The sequence below is a fragment of the Atta cephalotes genome, assembly GCF_000143395.1.
Source record: "Atta cephalotes unplaced genomic scaffold scaffold00007, whole genome shotgun sequence".
Taxonomy (NCBI): domain Eukaryota; kingdom Metazoa; phylum Arthropoda; class Insecta; order Hymenoptera; family Formicidae; genus Atta; species Atta cephalotes.
The window spans coordinates 414,812-427,572 of record NW_012130071.1 but is presented as its reverse complement, the minus strand read 5'-3'; the positions used below and the strand labels follow the sequence as shown (position 1 = coordinate 427,572).

Sequence of the window (12,761 nt, the reverse complement as noted above, 5' to 3'; positions counted from 1 at the left end):
TGTATTGCGAAAATTGCAAAATAGTAGAGAACTTTTCGACTCAATTTAGTCCGCCTTATTTACACAAGAGCGTTGGGCAAAAAATTTTGGGCATTTATACTTCGTTTAAAGTATAAATATTAATACATTTATAAAAATGATATCCATACATTCTTAAATATCATTTCCTTCCACTAGAATGTTGATCTTTTGTTAGTGCATTTTCTAAGCGATTTTTTTAAGGATAAATTATTCTATAAGAGTTTGTTTCATTGACATCGAGTTCGACTGCTGTAGCATAAGAACAATACACTAAAAATTATTTGGAAATTGTCTTTTAGGTAAAAAAAGAAATGACTTTTTAAAATCGATTTGAAATAGCCTTTTGAAAAAAAAAATCATTTTTTTTAACCTAAAGGCCAATTTCCAAATTGATTTTTAGCCTATTGCCCATTCCTATTCCAGCATTCCTTTTACTGTCTTAAGATACGTCTCTTTATGTTTTGATCTTTGAACTGATCAACTGAACTTTTTTCATTTTTCGACTCATTGTACTATACAAGCGCCAAGTCAAAAAGAAGAGCGAAATGTCCGTGTTGTATACAAAATTTTTATTTATTTAACGATATATTACGGGAAATATTTACGGGATTATACTTTCCATTAGGTACATATTTGAAAAGCTTTTACTTTGCATTCTTTTCTTTTTCTCACTCAAAACGTATACTAAAAATTTGCAGCATATGCGAGTTTTAACAAAAATCATGATATAACTGTTTTTTTTCTGTTTTCTTTTTTATAAAATATAAACTAAGATTCTAATATTCTCTAAGTAGTTCAGTGCGTGTATACAAATTGGTACCGTCCCTTCCATTTCTATGTATTAAATTGTAACTTAAAAATAGGAAACTGTCAGCCATTGTTCGAACGACGTACGTGCAGGAACCGAGCTGAGAAATCGAGATTGAATCGTTGCGCTTACCTTAGCGCAGAGACACTACCGTATCTTCAGAAAAAAAGACCATACATATCGCGTAGAATGAAAGAATAACAGTCTAGGTTTTTCTAGAAACAAAATGCTCGATCTATGCATGTACGTCCACTACTATATATATCACGTCGTGTTAATACCGCAGCTCAAATTTAAGCAGTTCGTACAAAGCAACGTCTTATGAAATGATAAAAAGCTATAAGTAATCTAATCGCTATCTAACTCATGTCGGCAGATCATTGTTGCGCATTGTGCTGCGTCTCGTGCAAACAATCCCGCACGGCGATCCTAGCCTGCTGAATGCCATTCTTCAGCCTTTCGGCGGCGCTGCGGCTGCCCGCGTATGACAGACGAATGTCTCTGCCGAGCTCCTCAATGATATTCAATAACTTGCCATAATTGTTCTGGCCGGGCACGGTCTGGTAGTTGATCATGCTGGACGGGCTGGCCTGTGCCACTTGTACGGTCTGCACGTTCTGCAGATTCCTCGGATTTGGCACGGTGATCACAGGTTCGGGGATACGCGGTGGCGGTGGTAGCGACGAAATCTCCGGTACCTTCGGCGGATCATTCAGCTTCGTAATCGTTATTTCGTTCATTTTAGCCAGCTCATTCAGTTTCACCATTTCATTTGTCATTTTGACATTCTGATATTCTGGTCTTTCCATTTTGACGATGTCGTTTTGTATATTTGCCATCTTCATCATTTCATTCATCTTCGTCTTCTCGTTCATTTTCGCGATCTCTTTCGCCATCTCATTGATCTGCGCGAATTCAGTCAGTTTTGTGATATCATTATTGTATTTTGCCATCTCTGTCATTTTCACCATCTCGTTCAGCTTCGCTATCTCGTTCATCCTTTGCACTTCGTTGATCTTGGCCATCTGAGATATCTTCATCATCTCGTTCATCTTTGCCATTTCATTGATCTTGGTGATGTCGTTATACTTGGCCATTTCAGAAAGTTTCACCATCTCGTTCATCTTGGCGATCTCCTGCATCTTCATGTATTCCGTAGTCTTGGCATATTCTACCATCTTCTCCATTTCATATCTCTTCGCCATGTCCTGTGACATCTTGTTCAATTCAGAATTCATTTTATTAAACTCTGCGAGTTGAGCCATTTGAACTATATGCTCAGGTACTTTTCCCCTCTCCATCATTTGCTTCAATTCCGCGGATATTTTATTCATATTCATCTCGGACATCTGGGCTATTGTAGAGGAATCAGGAACGGGCATCTTGGACAGCTCGGCGATTTTGGAAATCTCCCTCGCGAGATTCTCATCCAGGCAACGCTTTTTCTTGGCACGATGCCTGGCCATTCGTTGAGCCTCCTGCATTCTCCTTAATGCCGCCTGTTCCTCAGTTTCCTTAGCTCTGGCGTTTTTCATTATCTCCGCAGCCGTATATAATCTAACAGCACGTTCCTCCCCTGTCTCTGACATCTATAATTTTGCATTTCCTTCACTGTCTCGGGGCAAAATTCTTTTTCAGCTTTGAGCTTAATACATGACACAAATGACATTGATTCTGTCCCTCAAGTGCTTTGTCATTTTCAGAGTAAAATTATAATATTTAAAATGGTCTAAAATTAATAAAATAGAATAAATATTCCAATCATGAATATAGCTTATTTCTCCAATTCCCTCGCCACTTTAACAGTACTTTTTAATTCATGTGTGCTATAATTCGAGAAACTCGAATTTATCAGGCATCTGAAACAGATTGCAATCATATTATAAGGATAATAATAAGTGAGTGAGTGAGTGAGTAAGTGAATGTGTGTGTGTGTGTGGGGGGGGGGAGATGATAAAATATGATTATCCGAATATTCACAGAGATTAAAGCACAATTGAAAAATACAGGCAATGGATACGACCCAGCAAACAAGAATTGAAATGGATTAAAATGGATTTTCAGAAATATGGATGAATGTTAAAATAAATCCTTTTCAATCCTGACATTTTTATTCATTTATACGAATTGCATAGAACATATTTCTATGTCTTTCCTATCCAAAAATAATATTAGCATTTTCTGTGCATCGTGAATACTACTCAATTTAGAATTGTGAATAGAAAGTACAATTTTTTTAATTCACTTAAATTTAAAAATAATACCAGCAATTTTTGTGCAACATGAATACTGCTCAATTCAATATTCTGAATATGAAATGCAGTTTTTCAATCTAATTGAATAAAAAAAGTTTTTATTTAAAAATGGACCATAAGTGCTACTTAAATTATTTAAAATTATAAGTAGGAAATTTTTCATTTTAATCCAACTAAGTTAAAAAAAACTGTAATGTAAAAATAATTGAGTTCATTTTTTCATCTTTGATTAGAAGTAAAATGAATGATCGATGTGACTTGCAAACCAAGTCGAACACAGTCTGAATATTATATATAGACTAATCACGGTGCGCGACGTCAGTCAAGCGAGATTAGATTATTCGATACTTACCTAATGTTGTCTCATAATAATATAAATTGTTTATACTTCATTATATCTGTTAAATGATATTTTTATTATACTACCTATATAATTTCGTTACTAGTTTAATTGATTGTAATTGAAGTAGAGAATGAATAATACATTTACCAATTGAAGAAGTGATGTAGCGGGTAACATAGAAGACTCATAATTCAGAGGTTCCAGGTCCAAATCTCACATATATGTTTTCTAATATCAATTTGAAGTAGTTAATTTCAGGTATAATTATTATAATGTCTTAGAAATAAAATTTTTAACTCTTAAAGATGAACGTTTTTTTTCAAATATTAAACTAGTGTCAGCTCGAATCTAATCCATTTCAATCCATTCAATCCATTTCAATCCATTCAATCCATTTCAATCCATTCAATCCATTCAATCCATTTTAATCCATTTTCGTTTGCTGGGAACAGATTTTAATCTAATCAGAAATCATATATACCAGGATACACACTTTCTAAAGCCGGTTCTATATTAGTTGCAAGCTGATCACAAGTTTGTTGTGATAGTCTGAAGCATTGATTTCAAAATGCAAGCTTCAGATTGACTGTCCCAACAAATTTGTAATCGGTTTGCAATTAATGTAGAAACCGACTTAATAGATTACAATCTATTAGTTTTTGTTCCTATTGTGCATTTCAGTACTTTATGTCTCAGGTTAAATTCCGTGTCATATTAAGCATTGAGGATTGCAGATTAGGATTCGAATTGAAGATTAGGATTCAGCCAATCAGAACAAAATGGATTAAAATTGTTGAATTAATCGAATTCTCAATCTTTAATGTGTAATATGACCTATGACACGGGTTTTTAATTGTGTGAGACCTAACCTCCTAACGAAAGATACGTCGAACACGAATGGGATCACAATAAAATGACTAAATCGATACAGCTTATGTCATTGCATTATCGAAAACTGTTAATCCAATATCCGATGAATCGTATGGATAACTGAATCTGCGATCATTTAAGAAAAGTGCAAAGGACATCGGATGGCGAGTTTTTCTGAACTTACGAAAAATTACATTCGAAATTATTGCGTGCACATCCCGGGAATCTTCGTCGTTGTCTCGGTCTACTGCGTCTCCTCGTCGTATCTGCGAACTGCATCGCCCGGTGTGTGTGCTAGTAAGTGCGTACGCGCGCGACGCGGCCAGGCAAGGATGGGAAAAGTTTGAAAAGAAATAAGCGTCCACGTCTCTCACGTCTGAGCAGTGTTGTTAGACGGGTCGGGTTTCAGACGCATGCGCGTCCAAGTATCACAAGTGTAGCTTCAGTATCGGTCACTATAGTAAATAGAAGATCATTAGTCGCTTATGTAAAATTTTTTCAAAAATGTTGCAAATTTTAATATATATTACTATACTACAATTTTATATATTTTACACAAATATTTTCTATATATGTATACATATATAGAAATATATTTATTATTGTATATATTTATATATATGTATACGTATATAAAATATGTAAAATATATTAAAATTTTTAATATTTTCAATCCTAAGCGACTAATAATCTCCTATTTACTAGTAACCGGTACATTACTGAAGCTATATTGGACGCGCATGCGTCTGAAATCCGACCCGTCTAACACATTAGTGTGCAACAATATTGGTGTGCATGCGCATGCGCGCTCCGAGCTAAGAACGTTGCTTCTCGCGGAGTATGTACACATGTATGTATGCATGATCGGTATGTATATACCATGTCCCCTCGCTCTCTCGCTTGCTCTCGCTGTCTGACTCGATCCTCGACGGCGCTGGATGGCGCTGGACGGCGCGGTTGATCAACAACAATGGCGGACGCGTTTCGGCCGATTTGTTGAAACGCGGTGTCCACTCACCTTGGCGAGAGATCGACTGGTTCTGCGATATCCATCCGCAGATTCCTCGACGAGTGCCGCGTTCGCCGGTCCGCGTCCCACGTCGATCCGCGCAGCTTTTACCTGGTTTATTCCGCGAAACAGATGCACAAAGACGGGTATCGCACCCATACGACACGTAAGATTTTCGAGGAGCCACTTTAAGGGGCCAAGCGGGGTCGTCGTCGCTGCCGTCGCCGCCGCCGCCGCTGCCGCCGATAGGCTGCGTGTGACGTGGTTGCGTTTATTGACCATAACCCCTTCCTACTACCGTCCGCGATAGACAGGTGTATGTACGAAACTATTGACTTCTTAGTCGCGTGGTCGCGTCTTAAAGGTCACATTTGCCACATCGCGCGTTACATGTCTCGAGTAAAGACATTGACAGTGGCTGGATGAAGGAAAATCGAGAGATAGAGCGAGACATCCTCGGCTCGAATTGAAACAATTTGGTATTTCGTTGGAAAACGAACGACTGACACGTGTTTTTCTCGACGTTCTCGTAACGTCGAGATTAGGTAGTATAGTTTGGCGGAGGATTCACATTTTTAAGAAAGACAAAAAGATACGACGGCACATCGCGCAATATGTCTCGTAAAACTTGTGTAACTGATATCAAATTACATATCTGTTTTTAGAAGATGTAAGGAAATGTAAGCGTTTCAGATTATGTTTAATAAAGATTATGTTCAAATCGTACAATTAACGCGAAAAATTTATGGATTTGCGGAGTGATTCTAAATGCTGATATTCAAAGAAAAGACAAGGACAACTATCACTTTTTTGCGATCGTTTTATTTCTACATTTTCTTATGTTTTTCTTAGGGTTGGGTAAGTTAACATTTTTTTAAATTAAATTAAGTTAAAGTTAATAACCCTGAAAATTTAACTTGATTAAGATAAAAGTTAATTCATAATGAAATTACAAGTTAATAAAAAAAGTAATTGAAAAGTTAAAAAGTTAAATTTAGTCCGAATGAACGATAAAAAAAAGAAAAAATTTGATCGTTTTATATAATTTTTTATATTTTTCTTTTCTCACAACATATTCACCAAAGAATCACTAGTTACTTTTGTTCACAATGATTGTACAATATAAAAGACAAAATTAAAATTATTTTTTTAATTAATTAACTTTTTAACTTTTTTAACTTAACTTTTAAATCTTTAGCTTAATACTATCTAATCTTGATTTTTCTTCTCGATAGAAACCATTGATAGAAATCAAAAATTATCATGATAATGTTACATTCAAGGAAAAATTGACATTAAAATAAACATTAAAATAAAGAATCCTTATTCAAGTAAACACGCACACATATCCATCCACACTATTACGAAAACTTTGTCAGTTATGTTTCAAGCATTTAAAAATTAATTCAGAATTGTTGATCCAATCTGAAGGAAAAGACTTAAGAAAATGTAGAAATAGAACAATCTTTGAATGGTCGCAAAAAATTACACTCTCTTTTGTTTTTTTCAAAAATTTATACAAATGTAATTTTTGAATTGTTGATGGTAAAAGAAATTCAAGAATCCGAGTCGCAACACAGTAATTATAAATATAAAATCGAATTAAAATATTAGTAGCTCATATCAAAACAAGAAACATTTTTAATTTTCTAATAATCTAGAAAAATTATAGTGTATATGTATAATTCAAATTTCTTTTTACTTATTTGATATAAATTTACTTCTTGAAAAATCATACGTTTTTGAATCATACTGTACTGTACGATTTTGAATCATTCTGTGTAGTTTTTAAAGTCAATTTGTAATTGACATAGTCAAGGTTCAATAGAAAGTAGATAAAATTGTAAAAATAAATGTATTTTTCATTGTACAATAAAATACTTTATTTTTGTTTCAGATTCTGCGTATATAGATTTATAGCATATTAAATAAATAACAGAATTTTAGGAAATTGACAGGATAATCGACAAGATAAAATATTAGCTAAATATTATCGTTCAACATGTACATATCCTATGAGTACTATTTTCTGCTATTGTTAATTATTCTACCTGTATATCTCTTTTTTAAACTTTGGTCATGGCTTGGATGGGAATTATTTGTGAATAATTAAAATTTGACATTATTAAAATATAAGCTAAATGTCATCAAGTTGCCTATGTACACATATACACGCGCGCGCGCGCGCGCGCGCGCACACACACACACACACACAACACACACACACACACACACACACACACACACACACACACACACAAATTGTATAGAAAAATCTCGACATATTTTCTTTAATGCAATTATGCAGTATTTCTACATATATTCTGCTAAATTATTTTCGAATTTCGTTAACAATGTATGTACATATACATACCTGAAATTTGTATATGATAAAATATATGAAATGTAACAGACACTACCAAATCCTAATATGACAAAATTCGAGAAAAATTCTTAAGATTTCTAAAAAATTAAATTTTGTTAGTGATTAAAAGTTCATCCAATCCCATTTTTCCACGATGCTTCCATATCCTGAATCTAGCAACATCTTTTCGAGTGATAATACCAATTACCTAGATGAAATATATAAATATATAGAAATTAAGTGCAATTTTCATAATAGATTGCAAAATGTATATTAATATTAATTAGTCTCTTACCTCGTTGATATCATTTACTACCGGTACATGACGTAATCCTAACGCTCTAAAGAGTCTGAATGTTCTTGGCAGTGTGGCAGACTAAAGAAACAATTATATGAGCCTAAATACATTTTGATGTATCAAAAAGATCTTGATATAAAAACTACTAACGTGTTGTACTGTATAAGGAGAAGGATTCATAAAGTGTCTCAAATCAATTGTGTAAGTTTTTTCTTCATCAGTGATGGCGACTTGCTCGATGGTTGGATACCTAGGATACTCGTTTCTAAACATATTTATACTTAAAGGTCTCTCCCAAAATTCTTCATATTCGTTAAATACCTTATTTTTTAAAAGTACTATTAATTGAGAACGTAATATTAGACCTCGGAGTCGACCGTACGAATTTATCTCGGCCTGAAAGGATAATACAATCAAAATAAATGTACAAAATTATTTGAAACAATTAATATTTGCTTAATACCTGATCGCTACTTGGTGGGTCAACTACCGGAAATCCATTGAATGTAACGCATTTCAAAAGTTCGACAATATGTCCGACATTTTCGACAGTTTTCAAAGTCACGACAGGATGACTCATTATCTCAGTTGCATAAATATTATTCGAGAGCGGAGGCGGCTCCCATGGAAGCAACGGAATTCCTGCCATTTGTATATGAATATCATAAATTCCCTAAAAGATACATATTATTAAAAAACACATGATATATTTATAAGTGTAGCATACATCAAGAGACACGGTTGTAAGTCGGATATCAAGTCAATCAATAATTAATACTTACCTCATTAAAGAAATCGCCAATCCACTTTGCCATTATAAGAACTATTATAACAGGCAAACCAAAATATATTCCCTGAGTTGCTTCTATTAAGATTGCAGTTAAACTTATAGTCATTCTAACTACTCCTCCTAATTGCGCGGCAGCACCTAGTAAAGCATACTTGCCAGGATCTAATACTTCCTGCAATAATTATATAATTAAATTATATAATGTAACAGCAATAATTTTATTTTGTACACTATATCAGCTACAAGTCTCTTTTCACGATTCTTACGCAATATGGACACAGCTTCGCGAGAGCTGATCCAATTAATCTACCCCAAGCAGATCCAATCAATAGAGAGGGAATGAAAAGGCCACTTGACATTGATAGGCCGAAAGTCGTGGCAGCAAGAAAAAAATATAATACAACAAAGATAGCTAGCGTCAGATCATTGTGAGCTCCTACAAATGCATAATTTATTTATATGCGTTTGTCTTTTGTTTTGATATCATTATCACATGTTGTATACCTTTAGGATCGTGAAATAAGGATCGTACACTGCTTTCTGGAGTTTGAAACCATAAAGAGGCGACCGCATTGTATTGCCCCTCTGCGCAATACATTTGAACTGGAAACTTGGTGGGATCATTACCCAACGGTTTACAGTCATTGACAAAATATATCATTAGAGATCCCATCGTTGCGCTTAATATCGCCACCAGAAGAGCCTCAATGACTTTTTCCCACTTTCGTGTCACAAATCGCAAACGAAAGCAAGTAATCTTATAATTCACGTGATTCCAAAAAGCACCGAGTAATCCGCCAAACGTGCCCATTAGCATGAACAGAGGTATCTCGTAGATTTCATATGGAATCGAGTTGAATTTTCCTAGATTCAACAAGCCGGGATACGAAAGATCTCCAGGATGTCCGTGGTAAGCGCTCAAGATCACATTTAAAGTGAACGTAGTAATCATGCTGGCGAAGAAAGTTCTCCATGTAAGGCTTTGATTGAAAAAGCTAGTACCCTCTTCTATACTGAACAAGACTCCACCTAAACAATGCAAAAAATGCAAATTACAAAATATATTTCTTGTAGTATAAGTGTATTAATTTCTTCATAGTGTTAACATATCATAATATATTAGGTATGGGAAAAAGTTTGTGGCGTTTTTCCTGTTAGATGGCATTAAAAAAACGCAACCTTTTTCTCACACCTAATATAATAGCACTGAACAACAAATTTTGATCAACATTTTATTTCTCAAGAAGATATAAGCAATAGATTTTTCTTGTAGGATTTCTTTTTACACTAAAAAAGGACTTTTCAAAAAATTCTATATTATTCTTTAATTTTTAGGAACTCTTCTTTGAATTTCTTATGCAAATTTGTAATATCGTATACGTGGATAGTTTAACAAGTCTGATAAATCTTTATGAGATGATGCCACGATTCATTTAATGACACTTGGAAAGTATTATTCTTCAAACGTTCAGACTTTTCCAAGCCAAATTTCAGTCAGAATTGATGCGTTTTTCACGTTTGATAGTCGTTTAAAACGTGAGAAATTAAGCAGTTGCCACGTAAAAATGAAAAAGGAAACGAGTTTCGTATAAAATTACTGAATTGAATTTTGAATTGATCCTTATCCTTATTCTTCGGATTTAGAATAGGATGAGGAATCATCGAAGCTCCATTCTATAATTTTGCACGGATTCATTTTTTTCCATTTTTATATGTGGCAATCTCTAAATTTCTCACTTGCTTTAAAAACAAATTATCGAACGTGAACAACACACCAAGTCTAGCTGACATTTGGAAGAGTTTGAAGAGTGATTTTTCACGCCATCAAATGGATTGTGCATCATCTTATAAAGATTTATTAGACTTATTAAACCACATATAGCTATATATGAAATTTAAATCAACTAAAAGAAATACCTCAAGTTATAAGTTGGAATAATATATCTATATATTCTATATATTCTAATATATCTATATATCTATATATCTACATATCTATATATATATTTAAATAAATTTATTTCAGATAAATATAAGACTGCGCAGATTACGCGCTAGAAATTTAAATATTTTTTTTTGCAATATATGAATAAATAATATGTGAAAAGTCTTTTTTATTATTTATGTATAATTTTAAATAATATAAATAAAATATAATATAAATAAAAATTTATTGATAATTCAATGTAAAAAAATTCTAATTTATATGATTTCTGTTTTTTCTGAATGATGATTCTTATGTATTTTACTCCATAACGTAAAAGAAAAAAAAATTGCAAATTGTTTAAATTTGTGGAGTTTTATTAAAAAAGAATTTTATTAAAAAATTCTTAATTTCTCAAAAAAAAAATGTGGATGAAATTTTATATTCTTATTCGGCAGTTGAAAATATACGAGTCATTCAAGTGTTGAGGAACAAAAACCTTGTAAATCAGTATAATTTATAAGGATAAATCAATTTTAAATTAACAAAAAATTAGTTTCCTATTAAAAATAATGTGCATGAAATAGAACACATATCCATTAATATTTAATAATACTTACCGATGGGTGCTCCGAAAGCCGCTGATACTCCAGACGCAGCACCTCCGGACACAAACTCTCGTTTCTCATGATCCTCTCTAAAGTATTCAAATATTTTCAAGTCTTTCTTAAAAGTAGTACTTTTACCCTGAGAAATCCCTGCGGCTACGACAGCACCAGAATGGATCATAGGACCTTCCTGAAGTACACGAGATGTGAACGATGCTGACAAATGAAAAGAACGATGATGAACCGCTTACCTTGCCTCCTGCTAAGCCTCCGACTACAGTGCATATAACACCAATAGTTTTCACAGCCAGAGTTTTAATACGTACAACTTGCGGTATTTTGACTCCATTTAAATAACATTTCACTTGCGGAATACCACTTCCTGCAGCAATAGGTTCAATATAGGATACTAAGACAGCACCTATGAAAACTGGTACTACATTTAGCACTAACCACATCATGTATGGTAACCAAAGGCAACCTTCCATCACACACTGGTCCACATCTATTGACACAAAGTTCACATATTATTATTTTATATATCATAGAACATATTTATATAGATTAACATGTTAGAAAACATACATTTCTTAAGCCAGCCATATTTTAGGCTGGATAATTCCTCTATTAGTACATCTACAAAGCACGCTATGAGAGCAGTACAAATTCCGATTAAGAGAAAGATAAACCATCTGGCGAAATTCTTTCTAACGATAAATTTGTATCCTTTCTTCCTCTCTTCATCTTGTAGAAGATAATTTTCACAAGGGTCATAATCCAAACTCTGAAAAAAAAGATGCTATTAATTTATCTTACTAAGCAAAGATAATACATATAAATGAAATACAGTATTAAAACATAAATACATGTGTTTAAAACAGGATCAGAAGGTGATTGCAATCAATTCATAATTAAAAGTTCATTATGAAGCAATTACCTCATAATTAGTTGATAAGAAATTAGTCGCTCCTGGGATTATATCCCTGATATGTAATCTTTTGGATTGACCCGAGATAGCCTCTATATCACTGCATGTTATGTTAATGTTGGCGATGCTCTGTGTTGACACAATAAAGTCAATACTTCTAGGCTATATTCAGAAATTTCAGATATATTCATGTATTATTTTATCTTTGTTTAATAAATATTTTGTGAACAAGGTTAAAATGATACATGGAATCATGGTGGAAGAATAAAAGCCATATGATTTTCTTCTACCATGCATGGAGCTTAAGTGGTGTTTCCAAATGTAATCCTAGAAGCAATGCTCTATATTTCTATAGATATATATTTTCTAACATCTAACATCTGCCTGTTCTTTTTAATTGAACATCTTGCAACATGATAAAAAAAAGATGAACTATTGGAAGACACTTGCTAAAATAACTAAAAAATATTCATCTAAAAATTCAAGAAGCATAAAGAGAGGAGAGAGAGAGAGAGAGAGAGAGAGAGAAGAAGAGAGAGAGA

The 12,761-nt window shown here is 33.4% G+C and overlaps 2 protein-coding genes across 2 annotated transcripts in view; both read right to left on the bottom strand.

The window, feature by feature from the left end:
• Nucleotides 1–575: 575 nt before the first annotated feature.
• On the bottom strand, nt 576–2,418 carry LOC105626873. The gene has a single exon (XM_012208164.1). It carries the CDS (start codon nt 2,416–2,418, stop codon nt 1,207–1,209), a length of 1,212 nt encoding a protein of 403 aa, XP_012063554.1. The 3' UTR covers nt 576–1,206.
• A 5,359-nt stretch (nt 2,419–7,777) lies between these two features.
• Nucleotides 7,778–12,761, bottom strand: part of LOC105626872 (H(+)/Cl(-) exchange transporter 7) — a 6,149-nt gene continuing 1,165 nt past the window's right edge. Inside the window, exons 2-12 of the mRNA XM_012208163.1 lie at nt 12,229–12,381; nt 11,877–12,075; nt 11,543–11,796; nt 11,304–11,481; nt 9,264–9,788; nt 9,026–9,195; nt 8,752–8,931; nt 8,433–8,642; nt 8,120–8,365; nt 7,967–8,047; nt 7,778–7,879 (exon numbers count right to left, since the gene is read on the bottom strand). Of these exons, the coding sequence (XP_012063553.1) occupies nt 7,778–7,879; nt 7,967–8,047; nt 8,120–8,365; nt 8,433–8,642; nt 8,752–8,931; nt 9,026–9,195; nt 9,264–9,788; nt 11,304–11,481; nt 11,543–11,796; nt 11,877–12,075; nt 12,229–12,381 (2,298 nt within the window). The remainder of the gene's footprint in view (nt 7,880–7,966; nt 8,048–8,119; nt 8,366–8,432; nt 8,643–8,751; nt 8,932–9,025; nt 9,196–9,263; nt 9,789–11,303; nt 11,482–11,542; nt 11,797–11,876; nt 12,076–12,228; nt 12,382–12,761) is intronic.